Source organism: Labrus mixtus, chromosome 12 (genome assembly GCF_963584025.1).
Source record: "Labrus mixtus chromosome 12, fLabMix1.1, whole genome shotgun sequence".
NCBI lineage: Eukaryota > Metazoa > Chordata > Actinopteri > Labriformes > Labridae > Labrus > Labrus mixtus.
In genome coordinates this window covers 7,759,269-7,779,450 of record NC_083623.1, presented here as the reverse complement: position 1 = coordinate 7,779,450, position 20,182 = coordinate 7,759,269, and the positions used below count along the sequence as shown (strand labels likewise).

General features: G+C 42.0%; 1 protein-coding gene across 1 annotated transcript in view; it reads right to left on the bottom strand.

Annotated features, from left to right (window-relative positions):
* Nucleotides 1–1,993: 1,993 nt before the first annotated feature.
* Nucleotides 1,994–20,182, bottom strand: part of sipa1l1 (signal-induced proliferation-associated 1 like 1) — an 85,190-nt gene continuing 67,001 nt past the window's right edge. Inside the window, exons 15-26 of the mRNA XM_061051762.1 lie at nt 19,687–19,974; nt 19,155–19,304; nt 17,621–17,754; nt 14,462–14,559; nt 13,653–14,167; nt 11,248–11,433; nt 10,276–10,456; nt 9,199–9,433; nt 8,827–8,997; nt 8,372–8,483; nt 7,095–7,173; nt 1,994–6,440 (exon numbers count right to left, since the gene is read on the bottom strand). Of these exons, the coding sequence (XP_060907745.1) occupies nt 6,297–6,440; nt 7,095–7,173; nt 8,372–8,483; nt 8,827–8,997; nt 9,199–9,433; nt 10,276–10,456; nt 11,248–11,433; nt 13,653–14,167; nt 14,462–14,559; nt 17,621–17,754; nt 19,155–19,304; nt 19,687–19,974 (2,293 nt within the window). The 3' untranslated portion in view covers nt 1,994–6,296. The remainder of the gene's footprint in view (nt 6,441–7,094; nt 7,174–8,371; nt 8,484–8,826; nt 8,998–9,198; nt 9,434–10,275; nt 10,457–11,247; nt 11,434–13,652; nt 14,168–14,461; nt 14,560–17,620; nt 17,755–19,154; nt 19,305–19,686; nt 19,975–20,182) is intronic.

The following is a 20,182-nucleotide window of genomic DNA, read 5'->3' as shown; positions in this document are numbered from 1 at the left end:
GGTTAAATACAAACACTGAAGTGTTTAATAAAACCGACAGAATCCAAAATATATTATTTAATTCGCTATGACAAGGCCAAGCAGGAAGAAAAAGGCCACCTTGTGCAGGAAAACAAGTCTGCTCCAATAAAAGATCGCATTAGGGGACACATTTTTGGAGAGCTGAGCCACCCTGGATAATAATCTTCTTATTTTTACAATATTTCTGGGCCATGTTCACGTTTGACAGCTGAAGAATCTTTGAAAACACTGAAGGAGAAAGTGGGAAAACACTGGGAGGAGAGAGTGCAGGGGGAAAGTGCAGTAAAGGGCAGAGGGTCAGAGTCAACCTCGAGAGCATCCTCTGTATGAGGGCCACACGCTCCATCCATCCACTGAGCTAAACTGGCGCCCAACCCTGGAAACAATTTAAATTCAGTCGGTGAAACATCCTTTCCAGCCAATCCAATCTTCGTTGCTGGCGTTTACAGCAGAAACTCCAGTTTGCATCCTGTGCCAGACAAAAAGATCCATGGAGCGTTTTCGGAGCTGTTGCCCAAAGGTGGATGCCAACACTCAGCCCGGGGCCACAACAAGGTGCTGAGGTGTCATCAACAGGGTTTAGTCATGACAGCAACAACCAGCTAGGCAGCCCACTGCCTTTGTGAAAGGTAGGGAGGGGAAACAGATACATTCATTTCCAGTAGGGGGGGCTCAATGAGAAAGAAATGACTGATGAAGGTTGATATTTTACGCAGAAAGGCCTAGGGAGCAAATGTGAGAATGCAGCAGGATATAACCACCTCCAGCGATTGGGAGCAGGTGGTGACATTTGTGCCATGATCGGTCGACAACCACAGTCTGTATGCACACGATTGGTGCGATCTCCAAGCACGCATTTAAACCGATGCATTACTGTATGTTTTCAGTTCCCCAGTATGTTCTTGTCCGCTCTTTCATCAATATTGTGATTCTCTTCTCATCTGCCCATCTACGAGACCCCACGCTGTGAGGTGCATGTGTGAACTACAACATCAGGGGGATTTCAGGGCCAGTCGTCCTGAAATTCCCGAGAAGATTTCAGGAGAGGATATGCCGAAACATCTTGACTTATCCCTGGAAAGACTCGATGAAGAAGGCCTTTGAGAGGAAGAGAGCCAAGGAGAAGAAGCTGGTGTACAAGACTCGAAGCAGGAGATAGAGGGACTGATGCAAACTTCTTGAGGAACTCGTGCAGAGGTTTTGTTGGAGACTTATTCTGCAGGGTCGTCAAACTCCAAAGAGAAACGATACTGCCCTGCAGGATAGCCATCGAGAAGACCTCCAATGTGTCACAGAAGGCTTTGATTCGGCTGTGGATCGAGCAACCTGTGCCTGATCAAGGCCAGATGGGTCGCCTAGGTGACTGATATCATGACCCAAGAACCACAGGAGCCACCACTGATGATAGGACCATGTTTGTATTAGGTGGTATTTTGAACCTGGAGATCAGATTTTCTAATATATTTTACATGAAAACAATTACACATGCAGTCTATACATTCAAAAATATTATTATGCCTATTTTTTTTATCATTTTTTACACCTCTTCCTCCAATGTTTTTGTTCTCATTGTACATTTTTGTTCTATCAAACTTTCCTTCTTTCCTTCTCACCTTTAATGTGCTTCTTGTTTACTTCTGTAGAAAATGTGTCCTTTTAAACTGCTTTAATAAATCCACTGCTAATCTTAAATTAGTAAAATTATCCCCATGATTTCAATCATCTAAACATCACTTTCTGAAATAATTTGGTGAGTGATGTGAGTCACAAGAAGGAGGCAGCTATCCTGACTTAATGCATTGTAGTGATCATCCACAACTTACACAGATGCAGGTCAATATTAGAGATCTTAGACACGTTTGTATGTAATATGTTAAAAAAAAAGGAAAAGGTGTCACAGGGAAACAAGCGATCAAAAGTCAGTGATAAGAAAAAAGCTGTGGAGTGCAGAAACACAAACAAGTCAACATCATCACAAATCAATACGGCATTTATTTATTTCAGAAACTTTAATACTGTGATCACTGCAAATGTCTTTTTCATACCTTTACATTTTACAAAGACAATGGATCTAGGATGTAAACAGTATTTTTTCATTCTGTGCTTGGTTCTGTGCTTTAATCTACAGTCAGCGCTGATGACTGTTTAGTTTGTTCTTCTGACAGGAGGAAACTAAACAGATCATGACACAGCCGTGACTGAGCTTTGTGAACGCCTCCTCCCCTGCTCCTAATCACTAACCCACAAGTTGTGCTCGACAGAAACCCCGGCAGCCAGCTCTCGTCTGATCAGAGGTGCTGGAGGAGGAGGAGGAGGAGGAGGAGGGTTCTGATTATAAGAAGGGAGGAAAGTCAAGCGCCTTCCTCTTGATTTTCAGGAATTAAACTGGCAGCAAAACTACAGAGCAACATCAAGACACGATTGCACAGGAATGGATCAATTCGCCCTTCTTAACCGCAACATGTCAACATGAACCTTTTTTTTATAAAACATTGTGCAAAGGTCATTAAAAATGAAAGATATTACAAAATGGAACATTTGAACATGGGAGCGTTCACATTTCCCTTCCACAAAGCACCGAAAAGAAAAGAAAAGCACTGTACAATAAGTCATCGTTCACACTGGAAATAACTTGACTGGTGTGTGTGTGTATGTGTGTTAGTGTGTGTGTGTGTTTGTTTATGTCTTTGTATTTATCCAACATCCAACTTGATGCACACTTTTAAAGATTCAAGCAAAACATCTGCACTGCACAGTTTGTCATTTGGCCATACTTCATTTGAGATACAAAAATCCGGACCACTTTCAATATACAATAAAATGAGACATTACTTAATAGATTATTATGTATGTATCGAGGCGTGAGGATTCGGATTAGAAATCCAGAGTTCATGGCAAACGATTTCCACCCATCTGGAATGGTTTTTGACTCTTAAGGTGTTTTCACACAAGCACAAAACTCCTGAGAATTTCCCCAAATTGTCAGAGTGAGCTGCGATGTGTGAATGCAAACGGACAAATGTTTCACCAGACTTAAGCAGACATTTTTTTTCCTGCCAGCCCCTCAGTAAAATGTCCGTGTGAAGCCAGGGTGAGCGGATGTCTGAACGCAGCAGGAAAAAAATTCACCGCGAGTCAGCGAACAAGGATGATAATACAAAGGCAATAAAAAGTCATTTCACTGTCGGATTCAGTCGATCTGTCTGACATCTTGGATTTCCTTAGCGTCTATTTTACATCACCCCCCCTCCTGTCAGAGAGAAAAATCTTCACACTGGGAGGGAACAAGTCTGGAAGATTTCAGGGGCAGGTTTTCTGAATAATATTCTGGATCTTTTCAGGAGTGCATGTGTGAAAACAGCTTTATTTGTGTGTATTTTGAGGCTTTCACATTATTTGATGACTACCGGACTTCACTACTGGCCAACTGTTAAAACTACTAAATCATGTCACAAAGCAACATACTTGAGCTTTTTCACTACGCACTGAGAAGTGGTAACCGTCTAACAGACTAAGCTGAGATTCTTAGAACAGAACCGAGACTTTTCTACATCTTTTTTTTTCTTTTTTTTTTTCTCAATGCATCCACTCAATTCCCTACAAAACTGCAGAGCTGAATGTGAGTTAAAGTAAACATCATATCTCTTTTAAACTTCTTTATATTCTCTTTACATTCAGAATGGGTGCGGTTATGTGCCACATGCTGCGATTTACAACTTAAGAGATGCGAACAGACTTGAAGGGATTCAAAAAGTTGGAGAGTGTTTTTCATCAAAGGGCTTTGATAGATAAGGTTTTAATGGATTTAAGGCTTTCACCACGTTTGTGAACAACATCTTCAACGACCTGAATCAACCCCTACACTTTTGTTGTCTTGTTAAACACTTAGAGCTTTGTGATATTACAGGGGCCAGCTGCACTGAGAGATATACTGCATGTAACTGAATTCAAAAGGCACACACACACACACATACCGTCACATGTTCATGCACTTCACACACACACACACGTGTCCCCGTGTCTGGAGGCAGGGCAGCAATGACTGTGTTCAGTAAAAATATTCATACAAGCGTGAGAAAGAGTCACTCCCCCTCACAGCAGGTACAAACTTTTATGAGTCTACAACTGTGAGCGTGAAGTTGGGTAAAACTATTAATAATGAATATGAATCTGAGTGTGTGTGTGTGTATTACCAGGTGTGTTTTATTTTTTCAGGATGATGAAGAAGAGCCTTTCCCTTTCATCTGCTCCCCAGGTGCTGTTTCAAAGGCACGTCCCTGCTCTGCCTGGGAGTAAATGACCAAAATAAGTGACTGTAGGCACAGCTGGATAGACTGATGTACATTCACACAATGACAACACACACGGCCACTGGCACAGCAGCTCCCTTTTTATCTTTTGTATTTAAATCCTAACCATACATGTGCCATTTTTGTTGACCTACTTTCTCAAAATATCCTCTTGTCTAATTGTGAATACTGAACCTGAGGAAACGACGGATGTTGAAATGTGAGCGCACACACCCACGCACCTACGTACGAGAACACCTATGGCCTGCTCCCTTTGTCAAAAAAAAAAAAATCGGCCTCCGATTGTCACTCAAAGCTGGAGTTTCGTTTCATTTGACTTTCTTTTCGGAGTGTGGCCTCCTTGGCCGATGTCTGATTGAGGCGTTTGGAAAAATACAGAGTGACTGGCAGCACATTAAATAATCATGACAGTTCCACTGGTCACCACTAGAGGGCACTGTAAGCAACACGACAGCAGGCTTGGGCACCACAAAATACAACAGAATACAGAATAAAAAGCAATATAGTCAGGCTTTAGCTAGAATTAAGAAAGAAAGCCATTTAAATAATATAGCTAGTGACCTTTTTTTCTTGAGGAACTAAACACTGATCAGTCAGTTGTACTGTACGAAGAGAACAACTTATTTATTGGAAATATAATACAAGAAAATAAATTAACCCAGGAAAAAAAAAAAAGTCACCACTTTTACTTCCTGTCCTGATAAATGTCTCTGTCATCATCTTTACGCTTGTTCTCTGTATTCCAGACGATGGGATGGTAAACAAAGTCCTCTCTTTGTTTTATCCGAAAGACGATGGAGGCTCTGGTGCAGACTCTTCAAAACTTTGTTTCCCACATCGCACTTCTTCCCAGAGTAAACTCTCCCTTCTACTTGGGAGAGCCGTGAGTCCCAACTCCTTTCTATTGCTTTTAAGACACATACAGTCGGGTTTGGACCAAAGCACTCTGGAGATCAGTCTTGTTTTATGGCACCACATGTCGATGGCTTATAAATATATTCCTCCTTATTCAGGTTTGTGCTGTAGAGACGGGCAGGATGCTGTAATCCAGATACGAGTGTCACAGAAGAGAGGGGAAAAAAAGGAAGAAGAAAAAAAAAAAAAATCACTGTACAAATCCAGGTTTCCCTTCAGTTCAGAGGCAGATTGACCTGCTTCCATGTCGGTGGCTTCAGTCGCTGTAACCCTTTACGCGTCAGAGGCTCTTAGAAGTGAAATCTTTAGTCGCCGTTAACCCGTGAAGGATATGTTGTCCTGTGGCTTCAGATTCATTATGCGTTTGTTTTTGTTTCAGCTGACTTGGAGAGGCTGGGTTCACAGATTTGTGCGTACCTGTCTGTCTTTGTGTGGCGTTTTAAAAAAAATAAAAGTAAATCGCTTCTACCCTCTGCTGCGGTGAGTTGGATTTGGCACAAATGGCCTTTCAGAGACGCTAGGAAACATTTGCAAAAAGAAAAAAAAAAGAAGAATTCAAAAGGTCGGATATCTTTCTGCAGGTTGCCCTGGAAAAACATAATTATGTTTATGGAGAAAAGTGGTGGCAAGCGGGTGTTCTTATGATTCTTTCAATCAGGAAGAAGAAAAACTGAATGAGGGAGGGGGAAGGGGTTCCTTTTGGTCGGCAATTTAAAAAAAGGAATTTTGGCACGAGATGAAAGATAAATTAAACAATGCTCTCCAGGTCCTTTGGAGAGTATCGGTTAATCCTTCATTACTGACACCCCTTGTTTTTTTTGGGTCTCATCCTGAGAAGTTTAGCAAAGGGTCTGTGGAGACTAGTCAACAATGCTACCAGCTGATGTTTGAAGCCAATAAAAAACAGTCAGAGGGTTTTAGCAACAGACTAGTCTCCATTGTTCTCGTGGAAAGTTTCTCTCCCCTCTGTCTCTCCATCCAGACTGCGTGTTGGTGTTTAATGCAGTTGTGGTGGTGCGTGTGTGAGTTGAAGCGTGCAGCAGGTCTGAGTCAGTTCATGTCGATGGTGTTGAAGACCCACTCTGTGAACTTCTTGAGCTTGGCGGCAGAGGTCTGCGACTCCTCCTGCAGTCTCTGGTTGTCCTCCCAGAGCCTCTTAATCTGAGCCTGCAGCCTCACCTTCTCGTCCCGCTCCTGTGAGACAAGCAGGAAGGGTGCACACGGAGAATGGAGTTAATATACACACTTCACTTTGGTAAGAAAATAATGGAGTCAATGTTTCATAAATACTAGTCTAGATCAAATAAAAACACTCAAGATTCAGCATAAACACATTACACACCATATAATCAAGTCTGTATCTATTTAGTGTTTACATAAACCGCGCCTGCAGACACTGAGTCACAACAAGATTAAACCTGTGGAAAGAATTTATAAGGTGATATTGTGAATCTGCCTGAGGCACGGGTTGTGTGCACGACGAAAAACACTGAAAAATATGGGGAGATTTGGTCAACGCTGTCAGTGAGTGGAAAGCTGCTCGCTTAGAGCTGGAGGGGAAAGTGTGTTAGTTTGGAAGGTGTCAAACTGATCTACTGCTACACTCAAATATACAACTCAGACATTTTTTTTTTTTTTTTTTTTACAGCAACAAGTTACAAAGATTTAGGTTCCACTGTACACAAATCAACCAGAGCCTTTTGTTTTTCATCGCTTCTTTCATTTGAATAAAAAAAGAGAAGCCAAAATGTATCTTTTAACAAACCACGGTAAAAGTTGAAAACTTGCAGACAAAAGGTCTCTACACACAGCTAAAGAATGAGCATATGTTTGCATTTTCTCCCCCACCTTCTTCAAGTCCTCCTGGAGCATCTTTACCATGGCCTCCAGCTTAGTCACCTTCCTCTCCAGCCCTATGTGACCCTCACTGTAGAAAAGAACAAGGTACATTGTTAGGCTCTGTTTACACACTCCGTATGAGAGTGGAAAAGGATGTACACTTACAATAATCTTGTCCTAAAAGCTGAAATTTAACATGACCCTAAAAGGCTGGGATATATGAACTAACAATAAGACAGAAAACGGACCTACTGCTGAAGCCCTAAGCTGACATGCATCCATAATTTTAATTACTCAATCGAACAGAACTTGATGATATTTCATTTGTAATTGTAAATGTCAACCCTGCAATCTGAGAATTAGAAGAGTTAGTGAGTTAGTGAGATTCAGCCTGCTTATAACAATGTCTTCATCAAATATCTGAAATGTTAAAGCCTGGACCGAAGTGGTAGACTGATGGATCGATGAGGTAATAATAATAATAATACATTTTATTTATATAGCACCTTTCCAAACAAGGTTTACAAAGTGCTTTACAGGATAAAACAACAGAATCATGAAGTGTTAACCATAAAACAGTAATGTTGCAAATGTGGCTTAAAATCTAATCTGTCAATATATAAAATACTTGTTGCTGTCCTAAAATTAAATATATCTGTTCATGAATGAATGAGTATCTTATGTATGTAGTATTTATCTACAGAAGCCCTAAGCATCCATGCATCCAGTTTTACTCCGTTTTCCCAAGATAACAAGGACCACTTGACTTATTTATCTCATTATGTTATGTCTCATGATAAATTAATTGCTGTTATTTCAAGATCTCCAACATAATTTTTTTATCATCTCGGGGTAAAAAAAATGATTATCCCATTAGAAAGGATTAATTAATCTCATTATCTCAAGAAAACAAAGCTGGTTTTCTTGTGATCACGAGCGATCTGGAAAACAAAATAATAGGCTGTTCACTGTGATAGGCCAAACCACAACATGTCATGCTGTCATTTCCCAACTAATGAGGTATGTTTCTATGTTTGTTTGTCTTTTTGCAACCCCTGGGATACGAGATAAATGAGAGGAGATCTCTGGGAAACAACTTAAATCAACTTGTTATCAAATGAAGACAGTAAATTGAATGTATGGATGCATATCCGCCTAGGGCTTCAGTAACCAACACAGCAGGACGACCTAATGATTTAATCTTTTAGAAGTAGTTCTAACAGTTACAGGGACAGCCTTCTGTTTGTGAACTCTATTTTCTTTCTTTTTTGAACGTATGATGTTACCTGGAGGAGGGCCGTGACAGAGGAGCAGGCTGCAGCTCTATGTGGGGCTGTTGGGGACTGGAGGCACCGCTGCTTCTGTGGTTTGCGTCACCAAACACATAACTTCTCTGAACTGAAAGAAAAAGAGACATGAAGGCAGTTGAAAATAAATCAAAAGATATACGGTAAGTTAAAAAAGTTGAAAAAACACCATCAGCAGTGCAGGCAGAAACAGCACCATCCTACTCCAGAAAAGAATAGACAATTCTATTCTTAACGTAACAAATAGACACTACAGGAATGAAAGACTTTTAAGAGATTCAGCCTCTGAGCCCCTTTGATGTTTTCTTCATCTGTACTTCAGGCTCATAATATAAAGAATGTCATAACTCTAAGTTATGAATATCTCTATACGAGGTGCTTATTTCCTTCTTAAAAAAAAGGATCTGTGTGCACTCATTTCTAACTGCTGATACCGTAGTGTGTGCTCCTTTCAGTCTCAAAAGTGTTGGCCACATCCACCAGGTGTGTCCAGTCTAAGGGGCTGCCCCTCCCTGAAGACGGAAGGGGCATCAGCTCCTGAGGGAGGGGTCCACGATGCCGTTCCACCAAATCCACCAATGATGTGTCAGACGCTGAAAGATCACCTGTGAACAGAAATACAATCATGGCAGTGAAACTTTTGCTACAAGTATTACATCAGTAGATACTCATCTTATACTTCATCAACATCTGATTGCATAACCTTAGTGTATAATTACAAACAAACCTCAACACCACTCCCTTGAATGTAAATACAGTCCATCTCTAAAGGCAAGAATACCTACGACTCCCAGCCTCCTTCTTACCGTGTAGTTTGACTCCCAGCTTGTAGGAGGGCCGCCGGAGAGGAACACCCCGGGTGGTGGGTGAGCGTGGGAGGGTGGAGCAGCTGAAGAGAGAATCAGCACCGAGTCCCTGATCTGTCACAGAGTCGCCCAGGGTAGGTAGGCGCTGACCGCGGTAGATACTCTCATCTGACAGGGTGCGATGGAGCGAGCGGTGGCGGTTCAAAGGCTGGCCCGGCGGGGATTTCTGGCCATGCTGTAAATGAGAAATGAAAATGATGGCAAAATATTTATTAATTATAACTACACAAATAGGTTTTGAATAATGACTACTGAGTGCACAAACGATGTGGATGTAGCCTTCAGGACCAGAAGTCAAGCCAGTGCCTCTACATGCATTGTTACTAAAGACCAGCAGGGGGCGTCTGCAATATATTGCACAGTGCAGTCAAGGAGCAGATACATGTAAAAGAAAATAAACCTTCTCTTCAGTTAAATTACTAACTATAGAAACATTTCCCTAAAAGCTTTATGTTATCAATCTCTAGCTCCAAAACAGCATGAAGTACATTTTTTAAAAACTAGGGTTCCATTTAAAGAACATTAGAGGATTTGAAGGGTTTATCTCAGGGCATTGCTACAAACCAGGAAAAAGTTTTTGTCATTTCATTAGGGAATTTATGGCCTTCAAAAGTTGTGTGAAACATTTAGCTAAAGATGCCACAAGTACAGTATAATTTGCCCCAGTTATTGAAGTTACAAAATGATTTTGTCATGTCTAGACTACTAATAATAACTTAATAATAAACTAAACCTGGATGTGATGTAAGAAAGTCTGGATGAGCTTGTGCAACGTATTGAGGTTTTCAAGTGTTCATATCCTATCACAAAGATCTTTGTGAACACTGGTCTCTTTCATTGGGTATTTTGTAAGGAGCAGAATCATAACAACCTAATCTTTGATCAGCCAGTCCTTATCTTGTAAGATTTCAGTGATAATAGCTGTTTATCTTTATCTGTAGTTATATAACTCGATTCATCAGAAAGCTTCACTGAAGTATAGAGACTGTTTCTCGAAAAAAAGATTCACAAACATACATGCAGACGTGTCTTTTCCTTGTGTCTGCGTGGGGCTGGGGGGCTGTCTGGAGCACTGTGTCTCTTCGTATCCTCCTCCATGGTGGACTTGGCATGAGGCTGCGGTGAGTGCATGTCCCGCAGAGAGGGCCTGGCTGCAGGTGTGGGTACAACCTCGACTCCACCTTCTCCTGGAGACTTCCTGAAACACACATGAACAAAGACGAACAATTTAGCAAACACAATCATGAGATTCAAAGTGTAGATAATTAAGTTAAAAATTCATAATAAAAATGATGTCATCGTTCAGCCTCCATAGAACTTTCAATCTGCGTTCAGTTCCCGCATCACCATTTCAAGCCTTTAGTGTAATATCATCTTCCACCACAAGGGGGTAATCAAGTAGTACGCAAATTAAGACTTCAATAAGACGTTAACAGGAAAGCACAGTGGGTGGACAAATAATGGGATCAGATACAGGCTCATGCAACAGCTTTACCATAAATACTATCATTCAAAACCTTGTGATGTATAATTCTGCCGGCGGAGTATGTACAGGGATGCAAAAAAAAAAAAAAAGATACTGCATGATGATATAACAACACAGTCACCCCCTCTCACACAGTCCAAACATAGATGCAGCATTATAAGCTTCACAAAGATGATATATTGAGCACCTTTTGTTATCGTAAACAAACTGTAAGAGGTTGTAGATCCTCGGGAAGATTTTGTCCTCACCTTGCAGGAATTGGTCAATTTACAAAAAGCTGCATATTTACAGACTCTGCATTTACCTCTAATGTAAGCACTTGAGGCTAACACTTACAATAAAACCTATAACAGCCTCCACCAGGACTTAATTGCACTGAAATAATGGCATCATTTTCAAGATTAATATCATTTAACTTGTGTGCAAAACATTTCCACTTCTGGGCTTATACGCTTATAATTAAAGACTCTATTAATTGTTGCCTATGATTTTTTTTTTCTTACTTGCGGGTGTCTCCGAAGTCGACAGAGTTTATTGTGGATCCGGGCTTCCTCCAGCCGATCAGGAACTTGGACTGCGCTCCCTGGCGGGGGTAGAAGCTCTTGGGCCCCGGGGATGCAGAGGACTGCGATGAAGGGGAGGTGGCTGCAGAGGAGGACTCCTCTCTCGGGGAGCTGTGGCCTGAGTGCCTGGTACAAAAAAAGGGGAGCAAAGGGAGGCGAATGAAAGGGGTTTCTCATCATTTCAACACACCACAAATACAAGATAAGGGTACTGATCTAAGCTATACAAAAGTTGCATCATAATCCTGGGATGAACACAATCTGAAGTCAATAACAATTGTTTTTACAATGATTCGAGAGGAGAACTGAAACTAATTTTCCCCTTATGTAATACATGTTGCTCTTGGGTCATCCACTAATAGTCAGGGAACAATTCTAATTATCAGGAACTCTCTGGAAAACAGAAATGACTGAATTACAGATAACAATGTATATCAAAATATCACCTGGCTGTGGTCAAGCAAAGCTTCACAATCACATTTCAGATCTCCTTCCTATCCTCCCTACCGCCAGAACTGTGACAAATGTAGCTTAAATGCTGGGCAGACGATGCCCCCGACATGAACTGTAACTCTATCTGAATTAAGAACAGGAAGAGTGAGACGCCGGAGCTCTCTCAGGCTCGAGACACCGGCTCGGCTAGGAAAAGTTGGACACGTGTTCCACATTTCCTGAGGCCTAATGTGGAAAGATAAGAGGGAGTTAAAATGACTCCCATGCTTGGTTTCCAGGAAAGACATATTGAGAGGGAGGTGGTCTAATGTATGTTCTTCTTGGGTGAAGAAATAATGAGGCTTGAGTGATGAAAATTGGAAACATGCTGCGGAGGGCAGAGAAATGTGCTGTGATGACAGGTGACAAGTGGAGAGGGTCAAATTTGCATTTGAATCTGAAAAGAGTTCAAGAAAGAAGATGGAATTCTTCAGAGAAATAACATGTATGCTTTGTGCATTAACATTAAGTGCTAAGAGAAATTATTTTAAAGCTGAATAACAATATGTGCAACTGATTTTTCCCCCTGCAGATTTTAGACTATGATGTTAGGCTGTTGGCTTCTGATTGTTTTTTTTTTGGTAACTGCATGTCCTATGAAGGTAACTGAGACAGAATAAAAAGTATTTCTTCAAACAGGACACAAACCATGCCTGACATGCATCAGATGCTGACTGAACCTCAGGCAGCAGTGTGTATTTTAACTGTACGCTTGGATCAGACTTTGCTAAATTTGCATTTTCAGTGTTTTAGTAAGAAGCACTGAAACATTTTTTCTTGTTAGAATTTGACAGGTTACATTTGAAGCAAAGTTGTCAACTTGTTGGCTTTTAACTCTTAACTCTACCAAATTAATAACAATCTATCAGTATAAATAAGTGAAAAGTGTACATTATGTGTATTAGCAGCAGTCTGCAACATTTAAGGCGCCACCCCAGGGCCAGGAGGGTACAAGAGAACCTCAGTGGAGGCGCACGGTGAGAAGAAACAAACATTAAAATGTAATCATCTGGTTAGCTAACTTCTGCGATGTATGGGGCCAAATGGATTGATTTTTAGTAACCACAGGGAGAGAGGAGATGGATTATGGAGCCCGTAAAGATGGTGTAAGTGTGACCTTTGGCTGTTTGTGCAGACACAGGGTCAGATTAAAAAAATGTTTGGCGGCTTTTGCGCCCTCTAAACCTGTACAAATGAGTCAAAGAGACTCCGGCTGATTCAGGCAAAGATTAAAAAAACTCCAAGTGTGGCAGATCAAATAGCATCTCTGTGCTCTGGTGTTGTTCTTGTGTATTTACATCAATCATGTGGGGCACAATCTGCTCCTTTGTTGTGAAGGGGGGCACCATTGTAGAAAACTAAACAACAGTTCTACAACAGTACTGTTAGAGTGAAAACATTACCATCTGCTGAGAGTTGGTGGTAACTGCATATTTATAATGGATGTCACGCTCAATCTTTCCAGTGATAGTGACATCAGTTTCCCTGTAGATGACTGCAGCGTGCAGCTGTTTTTATGTTCTTTCAGGGGAGGCTCACTTTACCACACTTTAAAAGCTCCTGGTCTATAGGGATATTATTTCAAGTGTTTAAACTATTGCTTTTATCTTTATCATTAATCATTTTTTGTTGGTATAATCTATTTATCATTAAAACAATTTTTTCCTTTCTCTGACTGTTGAAACCACTGTAACAGATAAATATCCCTCTATGGTGAAAAGAACGATTTAGCCCTCAGTTCCCTTTCCCTGAGTTTGTGGCCACTATCTTAAAACATAAAGCTGTAAACTATGTTACATACTACTCTCTCTTCCTCCAGCATAAACACTTCCACCACAAAGACACAGACGGACCTGGAGTGTGATCCTTGGTCACTCAGACTGTAGGTGCTGCTGTCTCTAACGAGGAGGTGAGTAGGTGGGGTTCGGCCTGTCCCATCCATACTCCTCTCTGCTGGAGGCCCGGGGGACTCAGCTGCAGCAGGCGACCTCTCCAGCATCCTGCGGCCTCCTTCTGTGGGGCTGTGCCACGGAGAAGCCGTCCGCTCCCTGCTCTCCCTGCTCTCCCTACTCTCCCTGTTCTCCCTGCTTCCACTGGGAGCCAGCAGTGAAGTGGCGCTGCCGTGATGAGAATGAGGATGGGAGTGATGAGGAGCACCATAAGAGCTGGTATCGATGCCGCTGTCGGCCGACGCCCCCTGGAGGTAGCCTCCTCCTCCAAGACCGTTGGGCTCCGGTTCCCCCTGCTCACCGCTGGTGCCTCCACCCGTTCCCATGTCGTACCATTTATCGCTGTCACTGTGGCCTCCACTGGATGCGGTGCTGGAGAGGGTGTTACTGCTCGAGTGCCCGGAGTAAGGACCATCAGACTGCCAAGAAAATCAAGAAGCAAAAGAGTGATGGAAATGATGATCGAAAGAGGTTTCAATGTTGGTAAAATATCTGCATAGAATTTTATCTGTTAGAAAAATGACATCAAACATAAGAAAATATAATTAATAACTGGTTTAAAGAATTACATATACACCGTGATCTTACAGGTTCTGAGTCCTTTATACAGAACAAAGAAACCTTCACTGCCCCCACATCTGAAAGAAGTTGGGTTACAGATCATTCAGGCCTATACTGTGACTTAAATTGCAGGACAGGTTGTAGAGACCGACCTGGCTGCCCTTCTTGGGTGACACGTGGATGACCTGCTCCTGCCTCTGGATTCGGGGAGCTCCAGAGTAGCCTTGACCAGACTTTGAAACTGGTGCCTCTGCAATAAAAAAAAAAAAAAGAGCAAAAAAACACAGCTGGGGTTAGTGGTGACAAACACATGCACAGAGGCCGCCTACGGCACAAACAGATGACTTGTTGATGATTCAAGGGAACAGTTGGTCACTCTTGTTTTCTTATGTGTATTTTGCTGCAGCAGCACTCATGCTTCCAGAAGTCCCCAAATGCTGACAGTTGTTTTTATCCTGCCTCTTTCGTGTCCACTAACATTAAACCACCCCCCAAAAAAAACAGATCACTTGTCATCAAAACCAACACACTTCAAACACAAATTTGTCCCCAGACAGTCCCTGCTGGCTTTGTTTGTTCAGGGCAGGCTGTGATGAGTGAGGTAATGTGTCTTTGTGTCCTGAAGCGAAACTCGGGGTATAAATGGGACTGTTGTGTAATTGTCAAGATATTACACAACAAGACACACAGAGTAGGCAGCTAATGACCACAGCACCAAGAGAGGAAGAGCTGAGGGTGGTATCATAACATCTGCTGGGGTGGATTTTTGTACTATAGTGAAGCCCTCCATATCTCGCTCTGAATATTCATTACTCTGCATAGTTTTCTGCTTAGTTCTCAGCGGAGCGGCCCACAGGGCTCTCTGCACTAATTAGACATGGCTGCCTGTGTGCATGTCCGCTTGTTTGAGTGCCTCTCAATGTATATTTCAGTGTATACATCAATTTCATTGATTATCTCTTTACAATGGCACCTGTCAGTGTGTGTGGGATATGTTAAGGTCACACTCACTTGCCCAAGCACGTTTGATCCCCACAGTCCAGTTCGTTTGACTAGTGTGAGTGATACGATTCATGCTTAAACATGGAACACTTCCTTGGCCCTGGCACAGTTGGAAGAGATGTGCTTCAGCATGGTACGGTTGCTCATGCACAACAAGCACGAGTACACCAATGTGGACACGGAGTATAATCAATCCCCGCCTCGATTATCGAGAAATCCTGAAGTGTTCTGTCTGTATATGACTAAAATGACTCAAAATAAGCCACAAAGTCATGTTCTCTGTGTTGTTCTCTGATGCGAGGACTCGACCGTGCTTCCCGAGCCCACCTGTCTTGTAAAGTAAGCACGCCTCATGATCATGTAAAGTCATGCATGTGTTGTATTACAACATTAAGTACAAGAGATAACCGTGCTCAGGCCCCGTTAGTCCTGGAGCAGTGTGAGAGCAGGCCAGCTGGGGAATGGGGAAGGGGGACAATCGTGCTTCAGCACAGTACAGAGTAACTGTGCCTAATGTGAGTGCGCCCTTAGACAGCGTGTTACTTTTTTTTTTTTCATAGTTGAGTTCTTGGAAGCAGGACAAATGGGCAGAGGTAAGGATGTGAGCGACCTTGAAGAGGGTCAAATTGTGATGGCCAGACAAATTGGTCTGAACACATCTAAAATTTGCAGCTCTGCTAGTATGTGTTCCCAGACTGCATCGGTCAGTATTGTGTTGTGACTTCTTCCCGAAGTATGCCCATGACTAAGCTTTTAAATATGTCCTTGTACCCAGAGTTTGTGGGTAGTTGTCTGTAGGCTTTATTGAAGAAAAACATTGCTGTACATAGAAATTAAATTCACGTGAAGTAGCGTTTTTCTACATCTCACTACTCATTGCATGAACTATAAACAATCCGTTGGATATGAAAGGAACATTTAGTAAATTCTGACTAGCTAGAAATGTCTTACAGTAATTACTAACACTTGAAAAGGGTCGGTTAAACACAATACAGTCCTGTTTACGTTTGAGAGACAAAAAGTAAGAGCAAAAGTGAGTCTTCTGCCCTCTGCGTGACTCATGTTATTTCTGGACAGTGCACAGCCACATCATCATTGCCGAGGACTTAAGGGTCAAGGGGTAAAAAAGAGAGGAAGAGGACAGGGCAGAAGTCTAAGCCACAGAGACAGCAGAGCAGAATGTGCAGGGCCGGACATTTGGCTGACACAGGCCAAGCTGGCCCAGCATGCATTGTTCCACCCTGACCAATAAAGACTTAAGTGCTATGAACGACCACAAAATGAGAGCTCTGGGTTTTTCCTCTGTGATTGTGGCGGTTAAGAACAGGTTGAGGGCACGGCAGAGAGCAGGCTGGTAAACATTTAACCAGAGAAACATCCTGCTGAAAAATCAGAGGAGCGGCAGGAGGAGTGTTTGTGGCGAGCTGGAAAAGAAAAGGAAAACTCCAGAAAAACATTTCATTGGAGACTACTTGTAATTAAATGAAAACCAATGAACAGGAGAATAAAAAAGATGAATGAGAGGCAAACATGAGCACAAATGGAGAGTGAGGAACAGGCTGAATGGAGGGAAGCTAGGAAGGAAGGAAAGGCACACAAAGAGAAGGGTGGCAAACTGTGCTGACAGGAAAAAAAGGAATTTCTCCCCTTTATCTTTCTCTTTTATTAAACCTCATAGAAAAGAGTGAAAAGTGCCTGTCTCATTATCTTTCCACCTCCTTGTCTGTCTGCAGAGACATTAAGATATTCTCAGTGACGGAAATATAATTCACAGCTTAAAGAAAAGGCAGGAGGAGGAAGAGTGTGGGGGGGGGGGGTAGGGAGAGCAGCGGGGTGAAAAGTTCTGTTCAGTGTGGAAGCTGTCAGGGTCGGTATCTCAGCTGTGGAAAAACTGTCGCTAGCAGCAGAGGAGGCACACACAAACACTACACACACTCTTCAGGATACCTGCCATTTTAAAATCTTCACCTCCAGTCTACTCGCATCTGAAACTATAGACATCAAACACGGGAAGCCAGAAGCAGATAGCGCCATCTGCTGATTGAAAAAGTGTAATGGAACTTTGTTTTTCTGTTCTATCAATTTAAATTGTCCACATTTGAATCACGAGGTCTCATTACATCCCTAGATATATGGAGCCCATGAATAATAGCTGCAACAATTCTGCGGTTAATGGAAACTCTAATAAACCAAACTTTCTGAGGACACACTTTCTCCCCATGCCTTTCAACAGTCAAGAGCCCCGTACATTTCTCCCCAAAAAATCACATAAATATAACAAATCCCTGCACCCCACAAGATTAATTCACCTGTTGAGCCTCTTTCAGTTCCTCCACCTTCATCCATCCTCGACCAATTGGGAGTGGACTTTCCGCTGGACACGCCCTCTCCAACCACCTCTCGCCTCTCCCCGGACATTGGGGAGTGGCGGGGGGCTGCAAACCTGGCAAACGAAGAAACAAGCAGAAAAGAAGAATAAATAAATGAGGCTTTTAAAATGAGTGTTTCCACTGATTAAAAATGCAGAGCTAGAAATGACACAATCAAAGGGTTAGAAACATAATACATTTTCAGACAGGATGCAGTGGGTGGGGAAAAAAAGACGGTCTGTCAAGAGCATTATCATCGACAAAGACACACAAATGCTATCACCTCAGTCTCCAACACTAACGTCATACACTGTTACAACTGTCAAATGAATCCACTCACAGGCCAAGCACTGCAGTATTAGAACAAAACCAATCAAACATGACCAAGACTAATTGGCTTTTGTTTCCTTGAATGCTTGCATGAATAAATTCTACAAGGACAGCAATACAAAAAGTACAAAAAAGAGAGAGAGAGAAAAGCAATTTAATCACTTTAAAGGTGACTAACAAATGTGTTTTTTACCATTAATATAATTACACTGCTATGCCGATGAAACACAGATCTATTTAGCTGCCAAGCCAAAGCGCTCAAATGAACTGTCCTCCCTTTATTATTGTTAAGCTGCTTCATAAAAAATGTTGTCTCCTAATTGTGTCCTCATAAACTGTGACAAAGCAGACTTTTCTTTAATTAAACCTGATAACTTTACCACAGCGTGTTTTTAAGTCTATTGGCTCTTTTAATAAAATGTTATGTGACTTTTGATCATCATGTTCCTTAGCTTGCCAAATGCCTTTTAATCCACTCAGACACTCGTGCATTTATGGGACATTTACAGGAGATCAGTGCTTGTGAGGAAGGAGCTTCTTATATATTGTGAACGACAATTCCAAAGGTTTGAGATGGATTAAAGATCGGAGATGTTTTGAGGACAAGTTGCATCTTTTTTTTTATAGCTCTTGATCTAAATTTTTCCTGCCATCCTCCAAGAGAAGTCAGGGTGAGCAGATTTGTGACCGCAGCAGGTACATTTCAGGAATCATCTCCACAAGCAAGTGGGCAGGGATTATATATGGCCATGAGTGAAAGGGCACCCCTGGAAAGTGTCAGGGGAGGGCTGTCCTGAAATGTTCTCAACACTGCCAGGAGTGCATGTGTGAAAAGAGGCTAGAGAAGCCTAATCTAGTGACCGTTTGAAACATCTTCTATAGTCAATACTAATCTGTATAGATGAGCAATCTTGTAGATGTGTTAAAGCTCTGCCTTATGTTGTGATGTATTCTCTAATTAATTTGCTATATTTGTTTGTCTATGTGTTTTTGTAACTATGAGACACAGTAAACCAGCAAAAAAACTTCTGTGTAATCCTACATAAACATGATTTTCCAGTACAATAAATGAGAACTTGCATAAAGAAATGCTCTGAAACAAAGCCAGTCTCAAGACAAACACAACCCCCCCTGGCTTCCTTACTGCTCAGGCATGGACTTCTGTCTCCAGTGAGCTGAGCTTCCAGAGGCATCAGTGGAACATGACAGGTTGCTTGGCGAGCTGCGATTGTGAGGCGAACGACCCAGTGCCATGGAGGAGGCCAGGCTATAGCTCTCACTGCCTGGAGACATCCTGGTAAACAAATGAACATATATATATATACAAACACACACAGACACATAGGAAGTGTGAGAATTTAAAGAGACAGGCACATATAAGAAATAAAGGAAGAGGAAATAAGCAGTCAAGCTTTGTAGGCGCAAAATGTTTTAAACATTGCTACAGTGTGAGGACAGTTCCTACACAGTCTGAATGAAAATAAAAAAAAAATCCATATACCCAGAGCAGACTCTTGTGTGCTTTGCAGAAAAAATAACCCACACAATTTACTGTAATTTAAGCTCAAACAAATAATCACACTCTAGTATTTTACTCTTTCAGAGACCTAACACATTCTCTCAATAAACAATTATTTTATTGTAGTAATCCATCTTTTAAAAGCCTGATATCTGACCTCTTTGGGTCCAGGGGTCGGCCATCGCTGCTGACGCTGCGTGGGATGACTGCGCCCCTCTCCAGCCTCTCAGCTGACAGGGTCTTACCCACTGTGCTGCCTAGGCTGATGGCCCGGTTGGGCTGGTGCGGCTGGGGTGACGCAGTCAGTGACTGCTGGGGGCTGCTGGATGTCCTCTGCCACTTGTTGTTGTTGCTGCGGAAGGGGAACTTGTATTCAAAGGAGCCGCTATCACTGCTGCCGCTCTTGTATTCGGACGCAGGCATACGATAGAGCTCTGAGCAGCCCCTGTAGGAGAAGAAGAAAGGTTGACACATAGTGAGGAATCAGACAGCTTTTCTTATTTCATGGCAGGAAAAGATAAGGTTTGAAATAAGGTTTTGTGACTTTTTAAATATCCAAATAAACAAATTTAAGAGACTCATCTGTACTTTTAAATGACTTAAATAGATTCTAAAGTCATGCACATCTTGTGATATTGCTGAACTTCTGGTAT